Here is a 22,319-nt window from a genome sequence, read left to right on the forward strand (position 1 = left end):
TATTTAAATATATTCAAGTCTAAAATCACCCCCCCCCCCCCCCTCCAAAATATATGGCGTATCTGTCCATTTAATAAGCGAGTCTATCTGTCGTCGTATTTCCCTTGATACTTTTGTGTCAAAGTGGTATCATCCTACAGCAGTAGAGTGCTACCGTAAAACCTGGTTATGGCAACACAGCGTGCGTAACACCCGATTCTGACACCACGTGAATATACCATATAAACCAGCCACTCCCTCACCCCTTTCTATTGTTCTATGTATTCCTCTATAAAATTGAAAAAAAGTTTCATTATTTTTAGCACGATTTGATTGACTTCATTATTATACTCTGGCTTTGTAGGATATCTTTAACTTTTCATACCAATTCCTTTATCATAATAAAATAAGAGCTTTTCTTTCTGGGAATCCATAAAAACTTGTCTGGACTGATGATTATTTCAATCAAAAAAACCAAGTGAATTAAATCTATATCTGTACCCGTTGATGATATAGTAGGTTATGACATGAATGTACCGACATATTCTTTGTTTGGTATCACGATTTTGATATTACAAAAAAAGATAGTAAAGATGCTGTTAGCCGTGGACATCAATTAGCTTTATTAATGCTATTGCCATAAATTGTCAGGTAGAAGAGTGCAATGTATCAACGAATTAAATGTTAGCTTGTTTTCTTAACTAATCATCAATCATTGATCGAGTGAGAACTTGCCTTTGAGGTTTGGCCAAGTTGGTATACGAGAACCAAAATGTTAAATATAAAATTTTCGAATATAGTTATTTTCTTCCATTCCTTCTTAAAATCTCGTTGAGTGCAGCTGAACCACCTTATCAGTACACACGTACTTGCCCGAACCATTACACAACTATAAGTATACGTTCAAGAATGGAATCATAATCATCAATAATAAAATGGATATTATTAATTCAATAAAAGCAGTTTCTGATTACAGAGGACAATAAATTCACTTACATTCCTTGTTGAGCAGCAGTGGCAGCGCTCTTAGAAAATGATTTGTACCCCGACTTCATTTCTAACAAAATTTAAAAGTATGATTTTTATCCTTTTTCTCCCCAAACATGTGGCAGAATGCAACAAATCAATGCTATTTTTCAAACATTTTCTAAGGGGAGAACTTTCTCAGACGCTCCGTGTGAGGCTTGCACCTATATATCCGCTCTACAGAACTGCCGCATTTTGAATCAGTCACTGGTGTACCGTCATTGTTTGTCTTGGTTTCAGATAATGAGTTTTATTTATCAATTATAAGTTTTATGAGATATGTAGCAGTAAGTTAAGATAATACTATACTTCATAAAAGGATAAATTCATAAATTCATGTCAACGTTTGCTTGACATAATACCAAAGAACACTCTATACGTTTGGAGGCATTGAAAAATTTCTTGTCATTCAATGCCAGGGATTCATGAGTGTAAATGTTATTAAACATCTCTGGAGAGTTGAACATCGATACATCTTAGTAAACATTTCTTTATCTTTATGAGACTGTATGTCATAGGAAACAGCAATTGGAAATGAGAAATTCGTATGAAGATTTTCTTCTTCAAGATGAAAACTGTATGGAATTCATAGCATAGTACAAGATGGAAACTTACTCTCATTTAACACTGCATGACATTATATGGTATTTCTCGCCTGGTTAGCAAAACAACGTGTTTAAAACGACATGTAAAGTCATTCTTTTGCACTCTGCTGATCTGAACCATATAATGTTCACCTTATTCTTTAGTGCAACAAACTTGTGGGCTAACCACTGTTATATAATTATAGTTAAATTGACTGTGTACTTTGATAATTTATAACCTATTAACTTCATTAGATAAGAATTGAATTGAAAAAACACATTGTCAATCGATCAATTAAATATCAGTACAGAGAGGTAATAACGATAGCTTCAAGACATAACAATTAAGTGACTTAGTACAGTTCTTATTCTCGTCTACCCACGACACCATCTCCAACAAACATGGCCGTAACCATGGAGTTACCCGATTGGCAAACCAAAAAATCCGATTCAAACCTTACGATACTGTAAAAAATGTGTATAGGGACATTATTCTTAAGATCTTACCAACTACCACTACTATCAACAATTACCAGCGATATCAGCTTCTCCTGGAACCGGACGTTTAGTTGTTCTCTACCAACCAACATAGTCTGTGACATCAGCTTCTGATGGAAGCGGAGGTTAACTTGTCATCTACCATCCAACCTAGTCTGTGACACCAGCTTCTGATGGAAGCGGAGGTTAACTTGTCATCTACCATCCAACCTAGTCTGTGACACCAGCTTCTGATGGAAGCGAACGTTAACTTGTCATCTACAAACCAACCTAGTCTGTGACACCAGCTTCTGATGGAAGCGAACTTTAACTTGTCATCTACAAACCAACCTAGTCTGTGACACCAGCTTCTGATGGAAGCGGATGTTAACCTGTCATCTACCATCCAACCTAGTCTGTGACACCAGCTCCTGATGGAAGCGAACGTTAACTTGTCATCTACCTACTAGCTTAGAATACTATATCAGCTCCTGGTGGCAGCGAACGTTAACTTGTCATCTACTATCCAAACTAGGTTGTCACACCAGCTCCTGATGGAAGCGGATGTTAACTTGTCATCTACCAACGAACCTAGTCTGTGACACCAGCTTCTGATGGAACCGGACGTTAACTTGTCATCTACAAACCAACCTAGTCTGTGACACCAGCTTCTGGTGGAAGCGGACGTTAACTTGTCATCTATCTAACAACTTCGTATGCTATATCAGCCTCTGATGGAAGCGGGCGTTAACTTGTCATCTACCAACCAACCTAGTCTGTGACACCAGCTTCTGATGGAAGCGGACGATCTACCAACAAACCTAGTCTGTGACACCAGCTTCTGATGGAAGCGAACGTTAACTTGTCATCTACTAAACAGCCAACCGACCTTAGTGTCTTCATTTCAAACAAATATTGACCTCAATTATCAGGCAACAGTACCACCTTCTGGTATAACATAGTGGCATTATGCATTGTATGCAATAGGAACGTTCAAGGACACCAAAGCTTTTATAATCTATTATAACTATAAGACTTAGTAATCATTCTACATGTTATTGGATTACTTAGTGCTTTTATTTTAAGTCTCGAACAATTTAATAAAACCGCCATCACAAAGTTTATCCTTTATGATATCAGACTGAAAATTGCCAGAGGAAATGGTAAAAGCAATCCTATATTTTAATGGGTCCTATAATAACATAGACACGGTTTGATTAGAGTCCATTTACTAATATACGATATGAGATATCCAAGAAATAGATATAGTCTTATTAAATCATTCGCTTTGTCTGTCCATATTCTACTATTAATATTTCACTTTATTTCTTCCGTGTAAAATAATATAACCTTTTTCTTTTATTAGACTAGGTTATGGCTATTTACCACAATTTATTACGTTTTGTCCTAAAGTAATGATAATTGGCGAGATGGTTTGGAATCTAATTTGTCGGTTAATATAAATGGTTATTGTCAAGTAAAACTGTTATACGGGTTAGAAATCCAGTTATAATTCAATTGTTGTAGAAATTACTTCGTCTCGTTTTTCAGATTTATTGCAATTACGTTCAGTGTGTGTTTGTCCAACCACCACAATTAATTGGGCCCGTCAGTGACATCAAATATGCTTTCGCGATTATGCATCTTAAACAAAAAATTTTTTACAATAAGCGTTTTATTTTTCGTATTAAGGAACTTTAACACATCTAACTTCAAGGCAGGACTTAATCATGAATGCTGCTAAATTAATTGTGCCTATCAGTTCCATAGATCACAGCAGTTAAGTATTCGTGAACATGCAATAAGACGAAAATACTACTCCAACGATAATTCAATTAGTGGTTAATTTGGATAGAGGTTCTTCACCGTCATGCACGAGGTACACCGAACAACACGTTATTGCTTCATCGTGAATGTTTGATAAAAAAAAGGTGTAGCCAAATTGAACAATTTGATGTCGACAAACACTTGTAACAGGCTAACTGATGCAGTTTGTGGTGTCGTTATTGAACGTATAACTAGAGACGATACAGCTGGCTATGAGGTTTGTGATAGGTTAATCTCGGTTGACGAATGGTATTTTCAGTCTAAAGTCGACGACCTTGTGGAATAAAAGTGATGTCTTCCAGTGATAGTTGAACTAACAGAGTCATTAGTGAATGAGATTGAATGATAGGTTAATATTTAGTATAGAGACAGTTTACTGATTACGATATCTCGCAAAACTACTAATCAACTCATTGTGGGGTAAATTCATCAATGGTCTCATCAAACTGTTTGGTTAACTGTCTTGTTGAGATTTAGTACTTTATCACTCTAAATAGACCTATTTCCTACTATACAGCAATCTAGGCGTCTACCCAATTCTTCTTTAGATGACTATTTGTCAGATTCAGCTGGTGGCTATAGTAATCTTTGTCTGAAACTAGTTTCTAATCAGCAATGATTATTACTCTAATGTAAGATATTAACTTAGTTGATTAGAAGGGTTGTACAAATGCAAATGTAAACGCCGTATTTCAGATGTTCTATTTAGGATTTTGTATTAGAAACACATGTTGGCATGTTGTACGAACACAAACTGAAAATAAAGCCCAGTTGGTACATTACACATTAAGCATTATATTACTCGCTGAGAATTAGAAAAAGCTCCTGTTAAATGGGGATTTATTCCACACCTCCAAAGATGCGTTTTCATAATAATAATAATAACGATGACTGTAAGAGAGTGTCACGCGACTCTGTTACTTTTGAACTTTTGGCTGCACACGTAGTTTTAATTGATGGAACTGGAGACGTGACATAGATGATGTAGATAGTTAATGATGGTATCACTGAACTACAATAATAGTCATCTTTCCAAATATACTTGGGTTTTGCAGAGGCAAGTATCTAAAAAACCCGCACCTGTGGAGATGCGGAAAGTCCACATTTAACATTGTCTATTCCGACCAAATAGCTATTAGAGGCTGGAATAGAGACAAATGTTTCGGACTAAAGTCCAGTAAATTAAGTAATATAAAGTTATTGAACTTGACAAACTGTCTTTATGTAAGTTAACTAGGTCTGTTGTCCAGTAGGTGAAGCTTTATAAAGATTTGTACTTGTCAAGCTGTCTCTATGTTAAATTGACAGTAAATTGTCAAGCTATACAAATTCCTGTCATGTTTTAAGTCTTCTCTCTTGATGTTTTTATACTAAATTATCCTCTATTTAAAGTCGTCTATTGACAGTCACATGGTCTGGTACAGAGAAAATAGACGCGATTTAAAGGAAAATGATTACTTTGTAATTTGACTTAAAAACGATCGATGAATTGTGCCAGATCTATCAAATAAGCGAATTAAAGAGATATTGCGGAAATTGCAAAAGTGGAATATGAAACGAATTCCGAATAAGTTTATTGCTTCAAAATGTTGATCTTTTGTGGTCTAGTGAACTAAACCTCTGTTTCCAGTAGTCATTGGCGTTTCTACGGAGGGGATGGGGGCGGGGGTCTCTGTGGCCCCTTCTCACATTCCTAGAAACACCACTAAGTCTGGTGGTATGGCAGTTTAAAGAATTTCAACTCTATTTAGAGAACAGTAAGGCCATCTTTAAAATATACTGACGAATTTAACTGGTTCACTGGTATCACGGGAAATTACCTTCGATGTTACTCAACCATTCGTTTTCAAGAAAATACATTTCTTTTAACTTTTAAATTGCATTAGATTCTACCCATTACTTATCATGATTTAAGTGTCTATTTTACCTCGGAAATTAAACTTATAATGAAACTTTATGTTCACGCTCTTCTTCTAATTTCACAATGAAGTCATAAACTCCAATTTAGTCACGTTTTTTTACTGATGCTTTCTACTTCCGCTGGGTTGCAATATTTGTAATGAGAAGATGTAGGGCTTAAATTAGTATTGTGACAGTGTGTGGGAGGATTGTAAATCAGACAATATATTCAGTTTGAAAATGTTCGCTCTGTTTTCAATATGAAATGCGAAAGCTTTGTTGATTATATGTATTATGTACTCATATTTTGTGAAATTTTCTGAATCGTTGCCACAATTTACTTTATCAAATTAGATGTTCTCCAAGCCTGGGATTTATTCAGTATCCATCTATTTCTAACGATGTTACTGTCGCAATATTGTTAATGTATACATTCTCAAATATTGTATATTTACAAATCTTTGCCAAAATGTGTTCAAATGATATTGTCACAATGTACAATCTAACAAAAAACTTCATTTTCATGCGTACAAATGTCTAAATACGTCGCAATTGACAAGAAATGCTATTTTGAACATCTGAAAACCCATCAGCAAATTGGTTGAATTATTTCTCTAAGTTTTGAGTTATAAAGATTTTTTACCAGTGATTAACAGAGTTTCTGACAGTTTGACACTCTACTTTAATAACACGACACAATCTTTGATTTTATTCAATATTTCTGGAAATTTTCTCCAGAAAGTTAATGAATTGCCTCCAGAAGAAGCAAATTGAATTATTTTTCTGTGCTATTATTGTGTTGACCTAGATTCAGATAAACGACAGATAGTTATTATTTTCAATGCCAATTTGTTCCTACTCAGTTTTATGCACGTTGCTTCTGCACTAAAATTGAATTTGCGGTTTGCTTGCTGCAATCTATTAAAAATTCTTAAATTAATTAGATTTTGAAACGTTGATTGGTCTATATCACCCCTTCGTTAACATCAACCAATCAGAGCTCTCGGTTTTGTACGATTCCGATCGTTTAAGCTATGATGTTTGTTTTCAAAAACTCCGGGATTAAATTCTGAAACTTTATCTTCGCTACACTGTATCTAAAAATGGTAACAACTATGTCAATGGCTTACAATTGTACCCTGCACGGTGTCGTCTGCCTTCATGAATAAAATCAATTGCAGAAAGGAGACGTAACACAATTAGAATTAATTTCATTTCATTTTCTTTGTTACCAAGTATAGAAGTAGCCAGATACAGAAGAAGCCAGATACAGAAGTAGCCAGGTAAAAATGTAGCCAGGTAAAAATGTAGCCAGGTAAAAATGTAGCCAAGCACAGATGTAACCGAGTACAGATGTAACCGAGTACAAATAACACTACGTACAATTGTAATCAAGTATAGATATGACCAAGTAAAGGTGTAACCAAGTACAGGTGTAACCAAGTACAGATATAACTAAGTACAGTCGTAACCAAGAACAAATGTAACAAGTACAAGTAACACCAAGTACAGGTGTAATCAAGAACAGGTATAACCAAGTACAGATGTAACCAAGTACAGTCGTAACTAAATACAGATGTAACCAAGTACAGTCGTAACTAAATACAGATGTAACCAAGTACAGACGTAACTAAATACAGATGTAACCAAGTGCAGATGTAACATAGTACAACTGTAATCAAGTACATATATAACCAAATACAGACGTAACCAAGTACAGATGTAACCAAGTACAGATTTAGCCAGATTAAACCAGGATGATGGTACTTAATTACATTGATTTCAATATCAGCATAACGTCACTATCATTGTGTTAATCTGACCAAATCAAACTGAGGGCTTCAGATGCAATCACGCTCTACTTGTCTGCCTTCATAATTCCAATTAGAAGCAGAAAGGAGTGTAACACACCATGTTATTTCATTTTCCTTTGATATCAAGTACATATGTAGACAGACACAATCTGATAATCGAACTAGATGACATTGATCTAAATGTCACCATAACGTGACAATTATGATGTAACTCTAACCACATAAAACCGAGGGTTCCAGTCTGAATCTGTCTGTTAGGTAGACCAGATAGACACGTATGCTATTGTTTATCGCTGAAGGCAGCAGTTTACATAATTGAAACCAAAGACAGCGTGCTTATTAGTTAATTGAAGGCGGAAATAAACGTACAGTTTCTTTCCCCTAACCTCGACTAGACGGAAAGTAGTTGGAGACAAGTTGATCATTGGCCCAGGGGGACATCTGGAATTTCTTCAGGTGCATGTAGTCCCTACCACGCATAATAATTATTAATTGTCAAGGCTACCTGGTAAATCGAATTCGCTCATCTGAATCCGAGAATTGTCTTTTATCATCCAAAAAAATGAGAACATAATTGACAAACTAGTTCGCTGCCAGATCTTTTTTTTGGAACAAACTCATAATCATTTGCTGACTTTTGATTCTGAATCAAATAATATTTTGTCCCTGAAGACATAAACAAAAAGTTTCACAATTATGAACATGACAATAGGCTATTAGGATCTCATTGATTTTGATTATAGCTGAAGTTTTGATTTGTACGTATTTTAAATATTTGAACTCAAAGCAAATTGAAGCAAACAAAATGCATTTATTTAGGTGCTTTGTGACAAATCTTTTAGCAATTGTGATCATGAAATTCGATTTTAGATTTGATTTAAGAATCTTTTTTGATTTGTACAAATGAATTTTCTTTTACTTAAAACGGATTACTAAATTTGTAATATCTGTTCACAAAAGAGTGTGTCCTTGATATAAATTCTACAAATTCAAATTATAACCGAGAATGAAATCGGAGGAATTATATGAATTTTAAGTGAATGAAATATGATGTAATAATATAGCCCTCGGTTCTATATCGAGATTAAAATAAAAACTTGTTTTCACTTGAAATTTATTTTAGTCTGATTTGTTATATTATAAAAAGTTTCCACAGCTTTGTTGTTTTTTTAGTTAGTCCCCATTCGAAACACATGCCGGTAGCATGAGATGATATCTAGTCAGGGTCTTCCTACTGTAGACTATTTTTATGATCGACTTCTTGCTCTTGTTCCGTGAGTTTCCTTAATTTGCTTGTACGACTAATGCTCAATTCAAGAAAGATGACTCAAATTTGCAATAAATCTGTCCTGACGAGGATTGTTTATCAGAAACAAGTTACAGATTGAGATGAGATGTGCTCTAGTCAAAAAATTTAACTATGTACATTTATCACTGAAAAATCGATTTTGTGCTGCACTACCCTAATCTGTTACGAATTTTAATCGTGGAAGGATCTTTCACAAGCTCTAAGTAAAGAGTGAAAATAATTACACAATCCTATATATACCTATACCAATCCATCCTACTCTTTTTAACCCGTTTAGTTGACATATAACACCCTTTATAGCATTTAACCGATTTTAATGAAAGATGTCAAACCGTTTAGATACAGATTATTTCTCTAATTTTAGTTTAGGAAATATGAACATGTTTGATGAAATACATGTTCAGTTTATGCATGAATTAAATATCCAATTATTAATAATGACACAAATCGTTGCCTGGGAGCTTACATGATAAAAGACAGTTGTGATTTTGTGCATTTGAGCTAATCTGGAATCTAATATTAAACGAATCAAATTATGTTTGAGAAATAAAATTGCTGTTCTATAAAGTAATGTAGACCTCGAAATAACTAATAGAACTCAATTCCGGTCTCTTCAAGATTCCTTTTCAATATAATTGGAACGTTAAAAGAAATCTACATTATTGTCACATATAGTGTTAAGGTGAAATGATAATTTAACTCATAGAAAGCCAGGGCCTAGGTCCGAAACAGGCACTATTCATTTACAAGTGTGCGATGAAAGCATTCGTGCATGTAAATATTACACAATCTGAGCTCTATCATTTGGGAACGCAAAATAAATAACACGATCAAATCCATTCGGCAATCCTCGGCACTTTCTTCTTTACATTCACGGAGGCCGTTTGAATTAAATCCTGTTTAGGTAATACTTATCAGATAATCTTATCAGGTGAATCAACCTTAACCTCTTTTTAAGAGTAAGCATACCTTTCAGAATTAATGCCTCAATTATTTGTTGGATAATAATTTTCGTCTGGAAGATTACAAAATGAAAACCTGATATTCCAGTTAGAGTGAGTGCATGATCAGTAGCTCAACTGGAAAGGGGGCCCATGAACTTAAATGAGTTGTAGCCACTCGCATTTTTTAGTTTAAATAAGCTCTCTCTAGAGACGCCTCCATATGTCAATTTAATGTCTGTTTATGGAAGGTTTAAAGATTAATGTTATTTCACTTTTAATTGGTATTTGCCTTGTTTGATAACATTGGAATACTTTGGTTGATAAATTATGTATTTAAGTCTGGGAGCGGGGGTCTACTAATGGGTGTTGGTCAGTGGACTTGGTTCAAACAGTCCCTATGGTAGCTGAACCACCGTGCATGTTCAATTTCAAATGTCTTTACAAAGAATAGTCTAGAGATTAAAAAAGCGGAGGCAAATTGCATCCATTTATCAGGTGAACTTTTTTCAGTATCAGTACCAATCAGGATCTGTTCATACGTTTTAACTCACATAATTCCGAGCAGGGTTCCAGTTTTGCTGATCAGATAGAAGACCTCCCCTCCCCTTTCTACAAAAAGCCTTATGTTAGACCAATTTACAATCTGTCTGCTCATATTTCCCAATTAAATGAAAATGTTTTTCTCGTCAAATTCATTTTATTTTTAAGGTAAATACCAAACCCTATAACTATAACCATTATTGAGGTGCAGTGCTGACACCATTATCTGGGGCTGCTGAAACATATTGATCAGCAGCAGGAGATGCAACGTATTGGGCATCGGGGACAGGAGCATTGCTCTCCTCGGTGATAGGCACAACAGGTGTATCCGGGTGAATAACCCCACCGTGGTCGATATGTAGGGGAACGATTGGAGCAGCAATATGATCAGTATGGTCTTGGTGGGCTTCATGATCAATTGGAGAAATGATACCAGCATGAGATACACTGTGAGGTTCATCAACAGGAAGACTGTCATGTCCTTCGTGATCGAGGTGATCGAGATGATCGAGATGTTCATCTCCAGCTGGTAAATTGTGAATTGGTGCGACAGTTTCTCCAGTATGTTCTTCCTGGGCTGAATGGATATCAGCAGATTGATCTGGTGTCTCAGCTGAAGATGCTGGTTGAGGAGATTCGGGCTGATAAGCGGCAGATGCTTGTTTCTCAATGGGTTGTTGCTCCTGACCTTCTGAAGCTTCGTCGGTGTTGGCAGCACCCTCTTCAGTATCTTGAGAGTCGTCATTTGACGCACCTTCTCGTCCTTGATAATCTTGTTGATCACCCTCCTGGTCATTGGAATCCTGGTAGCTCTGTTGATCTTGGTCGTCTTCATACTGAGCTTGTTCTCGTCCTTTGGAAGTATCCTTATTTTGGTAATCGTTGTTAGAATCTCGTTGTTCATCACCTTGGTATTGATCCTGTCCTTGAGACTCCTCCTGACCATCTCGGTAATCATTTGAAGAACCATTATCCTGCCCGGAGTATTTACCATCACTGCTGCTGGAGCTGGAACTAGATGAACTATAATCACCATTTGAGTCTCCTTGGCTTCCGTTATAGTCATCGTTTGATCGCGATCTATCGTCTTGCTGATTGGATGAATCAGATCCATCGTATGATCCAGAATCGGATGAAGATCTGTCGGATCCTTGGTCATATTCACCTCGTCCGTGTTGATGCCCGTATTGCCCATCGTCATATGTAGCCCCTTGTCTACCACTATCATCAGAATATTGTCCATCAGAATCATTGGCTTGTTCGTCATCTTGATCTTTGGAGTGAATCACGTCGTTCTTCTCATTCTTGAAGGAAGTATCCTGGTCAAAGCTTGGGAAGAATGAACTATGGCTGTTATCGAACAAGGGTTTGGGATCTTCACCAAATAATGGAGACCGGATGTCACCTTCTCGTCGTTTGTAGATAGGAGTGCTTTGAGCTTTATCAAAGTCAGGAATATGAGGACCTAGACTGCCACCGTTGTTAAATCTGTTATGGGCTTGAGCGTGAGAGCTTCCTCCGAAGGCGAAAACAGGTTGATGATGGGAAATTGGGCTTCCGCCAAATATAGAATCATGTCCGCCGAGCCCGAAATCGTTCCCGAAATCTTGGCGAGGTTGCTGATGATAAGAGGACATGGCTGGGTGTTGGTTATGGAAGGATGATGGCTGGTGGAATCCAGAGCTTGGGTGTGGAGCGGATGGGTGATGGGGTGGAGCTACTTGATGGATTCCAGATCTGATACCAGTTCCTTGAGGAAGAGATGCTCCACTGATGACGGCTGAATTTCTAGAGGTTGTCCATCTGGATCCATCTGAGTAGCCGATGACACAACATCCAAGGATTGGGGCGTTGATTGGATTCTGGCTGAATGGATTGAAGGCACCATCATATACCTGAAATTGATAAAAAGAGACGTTTGGAAAAAAAATGTCCTTTTAAAAGATGGAGAGGTTGATCGGTTGTGATGTTTCGAAAAATAAATCTCGATATATTTCTGATAAATTGGCAATATGAAGCCCTTTGTCACTTGTAGGACAAAAAATTTTAATTTACTTGCAATCCTTATGAATAAACTAGGGTAATGATATTGTAAAATTTCCTTTTTTACTCACCACGACAGCTCTACCAATAATAGACAGAGGACCAGACAGCTTAGCTTTCTTATTCTTAATCATTGTGTACATATTGCCTTCACCATCTTGTGGCAGTGTTCCAAGATCTCCCAACATTCTACAAACAAGAATTACTTCATTATTGTCAAATGAAACTAGGTGGGGTTAGGAAAGGTAAAGTGGATCTGGTGTATTCTACGGATTCCATTGATATATCAAAGTTATATTAACTGTATAGTTCGACTTTTTTTTAGCAAATGCACTAAAGTATATATTTTCATTTTTTGTCATGAGGAACTTTCCTCTTAGACTTACAGGTATTAGTCATAGAGTATCATGTTCTAGTATTACAATACACATGACTAGGAGGGAGGGAGACGGGTCGATATGCGAGAATTTAAGTTCAGTTAAAAGTTCCAGTTCATATTTTCTTTATTAGGGTATATCTGTTACAAGGCGTGACACTAAATGGTTGATATACTTCCTCTTATGAAAAGTTCACACGGTGCTACGAAGGTTTCACCAAATGTTCTTTTGGATTTTGGGTTTCGATCGGATCATTAGTACATAGGTTGTTATATAATACTCACTGGACACCATGACCATCATCAGCAGAATAAGTATAACCTGTGGTAGCACAACCATGACTTGTATCACCGTAAGTCTTGACTTGAATACCATGATCAGGGTTGGAACCTTGCTCAAACCTTTTCAAATCAATTAAAATTTCCATACTTCCTGAGGCAAAACAACCAAATGTCTGAAACAAAAAGTTTGAATGAGTTCGAAAAGGAACAATTGGGATCGAGATTTGGAGGTTGGGTTACGAGGCCATGTCTGAAACTGCAACAAAATGATTGAAAGGAAAAGACATATGAAAAGATTTTAAATAGTTGGAGTCTAGAAATTTTCAAAAACAAAATGATTACAATTTAAATAAATTTTAAATAATTACATTCAGGATCGAGATAAGAATGTCTCCCTTTTCAAACAACAAAAACAATGATGAAGGGATCTTTGAAATAAGATAAGATTTAGTTATTTTCGATTAAACGTATTCAAATTATCAAGTGTACGCTAGACAAGACAGGGATGTCATTCTCGAAAACTTTGCTTAAATAAAATCCAGACAATAAAGCAATCTGATTGGTTATTCAATTGGTTTCTGAGGTTATAGTCTGGCAGTTTTCATTGAATTTTCTATAACGACGATTTCAAGGGAGATAAAAACGATTAAGCATATTCGATCTACAAGTCCCAAACGAACAGTTTACATCCAAAACAAATAGGCAACCCCTACAAGTTTTGTCAGTTTATATTTGATATTTGTATTCGTGGATGTTATATTTATCGATTTTTCGAGCAAAGAATTAAAATTCGAAGACATTGCCATAATAACTTAATTATTTTAATCAATGTTTCCCATCATCAAAACGGATGTGGATTGACAATAGCCATTGTAGACTCGGTCAATTACAAAGATTTAAAGCAATCAGTCTAGGCCATCTTTCGTAGTAGCCTTACGTAGACAAAGAGGGAGTGGGTGATATAGGCCACTAGAATGTTAAAATCTTTCTATGTTAATTGTTTAACTTCCTGGTTGAATATTTCGTGATAACACACGTAAACACAAAACTTATTCCCAATTATTTGAAAATAAAAGGATTTCAGCATAAGGGTAGATTTATGCTCTGTCAGAAAATTACCATTTCCTTGACTTTGATGTTCTGTAATTTAAAGAAATTCAGTAGAGTTTTTTCCATTCTTTGTACTTACACATGTACTTTACAAACAAACTTCAAAGGATGTCGTAATCTGTATTTTCTTAAAGTATGGAAACCGCAGACTACCAAGTAAAGAAGCTATTTAATGTTTCCGATACTTAAACAAAAGGCACGAAAACCTTTGACAGAATATCGCCATACGTCATGCATAATTCTATCCTCTTCAGACTCGTCAGGGCCCCTCCTAATTTCATCATTCCCCAATTGAAATTAACTCTTAAATGCTTCGAAAGTTAAATAATTTTTATTCGGAACCAAGTTCTTTAATTGCAGTATTGAATTCTGGAATCTTTAAAAATTATATTTCTAAAGAGTAATATTCATTGATTACCGTTCTTTCTCGCAGTAATAGAAAATCCATTTGGCGCGGATATTGTCATTACAGGGCGCGAAATCATACTTCCGGTATACTTGACATCTACCGGAAGTAAATTTATTTTGAAATCGACTTTATAATTGATAGTAAATGTGTTTTGAAATGAGTTCCGGAGAATAAAATGACATTAACGAGCTGATTTTTTTTATTTTTAATCTCCATTATTTAGCAATTTCTGGTCTGATGGCAGATCACACACAGGTCGATAGTTCTATTTCTGTTAGTAGGTTGAATTTAATCCTGGAGTGTAGTCAATGAGTTTTCAGGGAATGTCGTCGAACTGCTTCCTAGAAAGTCATTAACTTTAGATTTTCTACTTTTTCAGGGCTTTATTCTGGAGAACTTAAATAAAGACGATTTTTGTGTTGCTATCATATGATTGGTCAATCACTAAAATCGATTTTGATTATATTTTTTTTATCTAATCAGATTACAGAATTTCTTAAAATCTGGATTTTTATCTTATTTCGGTTTTCGAAGTCAGATTTATTTTAACGAGTCCCATTAGAAATGCCTGGACATTTTAATCATATTTTACCACTATTTTTCCAAATTGCAGTTAAAACCATATACCATCCGTGGACGTCCTCAAAACCAAACGACCTTTGTGCATTTCCTTGCACTAATGACATTCGAAATCGCATAATCCAATGTTAGTCCGCAAAACAGAGGCACTACTTTAAATGATAATCCATACAAATAGCTACTGTTAAACACTCTGGTTACTTCTGAGATTTCGCAACTTCGTTGACAAAAAAGTAAAACGATTTGTAAGCGAAAGTTAAATAATGATTTATGATTTATTGACTTGTGATAAAGATCTGGGCTAGAACTGTCGTCACTAAATGCCTCTAGAAAATAAATATATATTCATTCAAAAGGTCATATTATTTTACTGTAGAACTCAGGCTGTGTGTTATTAAATAAGAAGAGACAATAAAGTGATATTAATGGGACACTTAATTTAAATTAGTCGCTAACTATTGTCACTATCTGATTTTAATCGTCAAAACAAGCAATAAAGAGATACAGTTTTTGACTAAGAATTGATATAACCAATTGTAGAGACATCACAAAATGTTGTTTGTTAGAGTAAAATGAAAATGAAACATATGAAAAATTTTCGGAGCACTTTTCGGTTCCTGTTTGGGCCAAATAAGACGGATGAATGAAATTGGTACCAGGACAGCAACTGCGTTAACCTACTGTTCAACCGTCAATGAATTACTTCAGTGTCGATCTGAAAGACAAAAATGGTTTTGTTTGTCCAACCCAACGGGGTGATTTTTTCATGTGAACAAATTGAGAAACTTTTTGAAGTTCAACAGACTTTCTGACAGCCATACTTTCTCGTCGTTAACGAAATACTAACATTGTTGATTTTCGAGAAATGACGGGACAGACGATAAGCCGTTGTAAGATTAACTAAGCTATGTATGGGAAGGGACCCCAAAGGTGTATCTGATGTAAAGATAACCAAAGTTACGGCAGATGAATGAGATGATATATGGGTGTTTGTTGTATTGAAATACATTAACTAATGGGACAGGTGGTTACTCGCTGCCCCGAAGACGTATTTTTCGGGCAAAAATCTCTCAACTAGGTTAGAAATGCGGGCAACCTCAGGTATTTCTCCCCTCTCTCGGACGTAAACCTGACTCCGCCACTGATCACAGGTGGATACCTATTACTCTAAATAGTATAATACTTTGAAATCTTACATATACTGGTGCAATTGACATGCCTTTCGATTGAAATGGCTTCCCGATTTTCTATTTAGGTTCGTTTTTTCATAAATCTACGAAATTCCTTTCTTATCATCATTACAGTATATAAAAAAACCTTCATTCTTATTTTCTATGAGAATCATAAACTTGGCTAATGTGAAATTGGAGACACGATGTCGCTCGACCTTTTCTTCTTTAAGTGTGATTTCAGTAAATTCCTCGCCTTTATTTCAACATAAATGATAAAAAATTACCTGTTTTCAACGTAATGCGTCTGTATCAAGACAAGGTCTATGTTTTGTAACCTACACAATGGACGACATTAAATCATCGCATACTATATCGTTATATCACTTCCATAGCACATTAACAACAGAAACAGTCATATTTCCATGCAATTTCAGGTGATTCCAGCTTTTATTTCAACATAAATGATAAATCTTAACAGTTTTAATTAAATGTAATGTATCAAGACAGAGTCTATTTTTTGTTTTATAGATCTCTTGACTTTTTTTTTTTGCTATGTAATCCAAATTTTATATAAAATATTTTCATAAATTTGGGTATTACACTAACATTAAGTACTCGCACCCTATATCATAATGGAATATTTCTGACGCAATAATTATCATACCATGTGACAGACGTTCTTCTAGATAGTTTGACTATGGTTATGCTGGAACCGTCTAATCACAAATAATTAACGTTGTGTTATGCAGTCTGTCAGCCATGCAGTGGGGCACGTCACTTCGGACGGCTATTGAAGATCGAATCGACTTTCACCAAAATTGACAAATAAGGCATTTAAGTGAAATTTTTCTTATATGAATCTGAAATTACAGGATTTAGGTTATCTTGAAATATATCGTATCAGTTTTTATTCACTTTCGATTGATATACTTCCTCATGTGAAAAGTTCATTAACTGCTCCTAATGTTTCACCAATATGTTGTTTGGATTTCGGGTTTCCTTTTGTGGTTCGGATCGTTCGTACTGGGTTTATTTATTAATAAAGTTTTGTGTCTTTCATGATACTGGTTGTGATAAAACGTTTTTAATTTCACATTGCCTGTTGACATTTGATAAAAATGACAGTAGTGTTTCGTGATTTTAATTTGGATTCAAATGAGACTTGATAATTATCATAAGGATTTTTGTCTCTTCTAATTTTGTTTTATATCGTTTAATTTTCAAAATTCGTGACTTCTCAAATTAGAAAGAAATATAAAGTGCTTCAAACACGGAAAGATCACATATTAACCGGAAATTTGATTGGTTAATTTTGATTGCATTGTTTTTGCAATCTGATCATGAACAGTTAGAAGGCCAAGAGCGATAACTCATCAATTTAAAGATTATCAAATGATTGTTCAAGTATTTCTTATCCTTTTTCAATTCTCATGAGTTTAGAGTGACTCAGTTATAAGGACATAAAACAAAAAGTGTGCGGAAAGGTTCCCACGAAGTTATAGAGAATTAAAAGGAAAATATTATTTTGAAGACTCCTATTATTGTTCCAGTTCTTCCAATCCTTGTCATATTCATATGAATTTAAAGTAACTAGGTAATGCTTATGCGAATAAGTAATGCATTATAATACAATGAATAATTTTTAATATATATTAATAGAGATTGTAAAAAAAAATTCTCTCTTGATACAGCATATCATGCGATTAGTGATGCTACCAACCTAGTTGCAGTGGAATTACAGAAACCACAGATGGCTGATCTTAAATTGTAATGGTGAAAATTGATACGACATAAAGGTGTCCCGATACAAAAATATATAGAAAACATTTTAATATGTCAACTGATTTTCAGTACGATGTTCTGAAATTAGTACAATGAACTCATCTGACGCCAAGCAGGAAAAAATTTCAGTTATCATTTAAATAATACCACAATTCCTAATATTACACCCAATAATAATATTAATCAGTTTTGAACTCGTTTCCAACAACCTTTGAAACCTTTGTGACGTACATCAGATATAAGTACTTTCAACCTTTATGATGTTATAACATAGATACCAACAAAGGTCGTGATTCAGTTCGATTGTGACGTTGTTCTGAAAAGAATAATCACGTGATTGGAAGGGCGAAAAAAGTATATCAAGTTATGGCTTCAAATACACATTCCGTTAAATGGACGACACCCACCACCCTTGAAATTCTGAAAACATTGAAAAGTAAATTTGTTGGATCAGAACTCAAACCATATGACGATGCCAAAGTTTGGTTACGGGAGGATGGAAGATTGGTTCTTGAAAGATCAGAGAATCTTTGGAAAGACCATTTTAAAAGACGGAGAGAGAACACTGATTGTGGATTCTTTAGCACACCATGTGAGCCTTTTAAATGTCTTGGTGGACCTTTAACTCTAGATGTAAATGATCTTCTATACCAATCCTATTCCTCATACCTCAAGCCTACCAAACGGGATGAAAAGTCACCTCCAAAAGAAGAAGTTGTCCAACCAGTTGAAAAGGACGATCTTGAAGAAACCGTGAAGGATTTGCCACCTGTAACATTCAGCAGTCGTCTGAGTGCAACAGGTTACGGCAATATTCGAGATCTCCTCGAAATACAGGATGAACGAAAAACTGCTTTAAAGGGTGGGATGCCTTATATGGATCATATTAGGTATGGATGTTTACATCGTTGCATCATATGAGAGTCATTCCACATTCCTTAGAGAGTAGTTTTGTAGACTCTTATCTTGCATCAACGAATCAGTATAGTAGTAGTTCTTAAAGAGATTGTAAAGAGGTTTTCTAAAAAAATTTTCAATTTGCACGAATTAAACCATATCAATTTTGCAACTCCAGTAAAACTAAGCATTTTATGGCGTAATTATCGCAAAAGCTGCTAATAATTAATTATCTGATGATAAAAGTTTAATGATATGATTAAGCATTGCTATACGATAATTACAGGAACCACAGACATTTACTGGAAAATTTGAATGATGCAAATAGAAGCCATAAATTGCCCTGGTACAAAACAGATAGGAAACTTCTTTACCATCCCTTTAAAAAATTGTTCTGATTTTTTTTAAAGGAAAATCGAGAAGCGAATGGAGGATAAGAAGGAAAAACCCATCAATGGAATGGTCTTGATGTCAACCTCAGATTTTGCCTTCATGTTTGGTGGTGCCAGAGAATCTGTTGCGTCTGCAGAATCAATGTCGTCGGTAGTAGACAATCAAGCTAAGCAATCTAACTCATCCGATTCTACCAGATCGAACAAATCGTCAGATAGTTTGCTCCGAGTCAACAGTGGTCTGACAGAACGTTTAGATAGACTAAGAAAGGATAATGTTGAGTTCCTGAACACCCTGTACAGGATTATAACTATTATGAAAAACCTCAAATCCGTGGATCTCAAAACCAGACAGCCGTTAACAAGAAACAAACTTAAAGATCTGGAAACATCACGAAAGACAGAACGAGAACACGGGAAGATTGGAACATTGTTACAGAAACGTCTTTCAACGGATACGTCTTTTTCAGTGGACTTAACCCCAACTACTATTTCAAGTCACGTTGAGAATCGGCATCCGTTGGCTTTTGGTGTTCCGAAACGCAGGAACCGTATATTGTCCTTGTTTGGATCATCCGGTGTTGGAAGTAGAACCAGTGCTTTGGTCAATGATAAAATGTCTAGACCTATGTTGGAGCCGAGAGAACATCGAGTGGACACGTGGGATGATCTTCTCCATGCGGGGGATAAAACAGAAGGTGAACAAAATGAACTTCCGGTTCAGGTAAGTAAATCAACTACTAGAAGGTTGATTTTACCAAAGACGAATTGCCGATAATTGTCTAACTGAAACCTTTACGTTGCAATTTCCTTTCCGGTTATTTAGTGCTGCTAGAAACTGAGTATTTAATTTTTCTTTATCTTTCGCCTATTAACAAATAAACTTTTAACAATATCATCTATGTTAATGGTTAGTATTTAAAGTAATCAGCAAAATCGCTGTTCCGTATTTTTATGTTTTAGGTTATTCCATCTACGATGATGTCAAAAGCTTTGAGATGGTCTCGTCGAAACCTTCATGTTAAAGAGGTGAACATTGAAGATAAGCACATGAAACCAGTTTGGCAGAATGTAGCCAATGAACGAGCTCCGTCAGCATTCGGGAATACCAAAACTAATACCGAGGACGCGATGTCCGTCTGTCAACGTGCACGTAGTAATATGGAGAAGGTGAATAAAGCAATGCGCGAAAGTTGTGACGAAGAAGTAAAGAAAATAAACCGACATCGAATCGCCAATTTCCGTCATAAGTTCGACACTCTTCGTGAAATTGATGGAACCACGCTGTTTGAGAAACAGTTGTGGCGAATGAGAGAGCCGAAAGATTTCGGTATCGTCGATCCTGATCTTCCGGATATCATGCCATCAAAATGGTTGGATGAGCTAAAAGAACGAATGTTTAACATAGTTGGTAATGAAGATACCGAGCTTACACATGCCTTAAAGAAACTTTGCCAATACTCCCAAATGGAGATAAAAAATATTCCGCAAACTAAGGCCAAATTATGTTTGATAGTCATGTCCCTTGCCGCTTATGATATTTGTAAAATTTCCACCCAGCTCGCGATCAAATTTATTTTGGAAAAAATCATTCAAGTCCCTGTGGACGACTTTTATAATTGGCTAGGTTTAAGGAAATTACCAGTTGTTATTGTCAAATAAAAAAGGATTAATCATTGGAATGTGTAGCATGTCTCAAGGATTGAATTAATACTCTGAAAAAATCTCTACAAATTGTTTATTACCCGAGGGTGGAAAACTGACTTTTTATATTACAGAACTTGTTTTCTTTTATGGCTTCACATGAGAATATTCTATTAGCCTTGAACAAGTGTCTTTCTTCATAATACAATTTATTTCACAATTGTTAAAATAGCAATAAGTCGCAATGTATAAAAAAATGCTTTTGAATTGGTCTGGAAGACAATCTAAGTAGAATACACCTCTACACTCAGACAATGTTAGTAGAATACACCTCTACACTCAGACAATGTTAGTAGAATACACCTCTACACTCAGACAATGTTAGTAGAATACACCTCTACACTCAGACAATGTTAGTAGAATACACCTCTACACTCAGACAATGTTAGTAGAATACACCTCTACACTCAGACAATGTTAGTAGAATACACCTCTACACTCAGACAATGTTAGTAGAATACGGCCCAAGGTATTTCTTTTTGTTCTCTTAATTGAGTTATTTCATGTATTCTATCAACCTCTTTTCTGTTGATTTTTTATCGAAATATATGTTATGTGTACAATATAATAAGTAGGCTATAAAAGGAATATTTCATAATGACGTTTCTGTGAATACTTAGACGTGGGGCCGAGTAGGCAATTCTATGTTAAGAAATTTGTAAACGAGAGGTAGGACTTTGTCTCTCCCGCTTTCCAAACGACTCGTAAAAACCCAGCTGTAGAGTCTGAGTGTGAAAATGTTAAAATACTGTCCTCACTTCCAGCAGAACGCCTTTCTTCTATTTAAGACGAACTTGGCGTATGATTCTCAGTCTTAAAAGTGACAAGATGAGATAATGCTCTTGCAGCTTGTAGAGCGAATATGTAGGCTCGATTGCAAGTACCTTGGGTTTGTATTATACTCACCATTTTTTGACGGAAATCGATGGTACCAGTAACATTGGATTCTTTTCCAGGTTCAATATAACATGCGGCATGGACTGAAATCATAAATATAAAATTCGGTATTTTGGAACAAATTTGTTAGCAGCCCTTGGTCGACATCCTGGTCAATCCTTATAATTCTGCTTATTGTATGCACCGCATCTGACACGGTTTCTCCGTTATTACCATTCACATTCATCTTTTTGATAATGCGAGAGCATATCATTATCGTTGGAATCAATCTCATTCC

The 22,319-nt window shown here is 35.6% G+C and overlaps 3 protein-coding genes across 3 annotated transcripts; 1 reads left to right on the forward strand and 2 right to left on the reverse strand.

The window, feature by feature from the left end:
* Window positions 1-7,167: 7,167 nt before the first annotated feature.
* On the reverse strand, window positions 7,168-7,416 carry LOTGIDRAFT_107391 (hypothetical protein; the record flags this gene model as incomplete). The annotated part of the gene is made up of 1 exon (XM_009064028.1): window positions 7,168-7,416. A coding segment is annotated over one exon (249 nt), but the record flags the coding sequence as incomplete, so codon positions are not given.
* A 3,180-nt stretch (window positions 7,417-10,596) lies between these two features.
* Window positions 10,597-14,276, reverse strand: LOTGIDRAFT_154831 (hypothetical protein; the record flags this gene model as incomplete). The annotated part of the gene is made up of 4 exons (XM_009064029.1): window positions 10,597-12,294; window positions 12,514-12,631; window positions 13,104-13,273; window positions 14,220-14,276. 4 exons carry the CDS (start codon window positions 14,274-14,276, stop codon window positions 10,597-10,599), a joined length of 2,043 nt encoding a protein of 680 aa, XP_009062277.1.
* A 4,242-nt stretch (window positions 14,277-18,518) lies between these two features.
* On the forward strand, window positions 18,519-21,169 carry LOTGIDRAFT_229392 (hypothetical protein; the record flags this gene model as incomplete). The annotated part of the gene is made up of 3 exons (XM_009064030.1): window positions 18,519-19,042; window positions 19,460-20,165; window positions 20,405-21,169. 3 exons carry the CDS (start codon window positions 18,519-18,521, stop codon window positions 21,101-21,103), a joined length of 1,929 nt encoding a protein of 642 aa, XP_009062278.1. The 3' UTR covers window positions 21,104-21,169.
* Window positions 21,170-22,319: the final 1,150 nt, after the last annotated feature.

The sequence above is a fragment of the Lottia gigantea genome, assembly GCF_000327385.1.
Source record: "Lottia gigantea unplaced genomic scaffold LOTGIsca_6, whole genome shotgun sequence".
NCBI classification, from domain to species: Eukaryota; Metazoa; Mollusca; class Gastropoda; family Lottiidae; genus Lottia; species Lottia gigantea.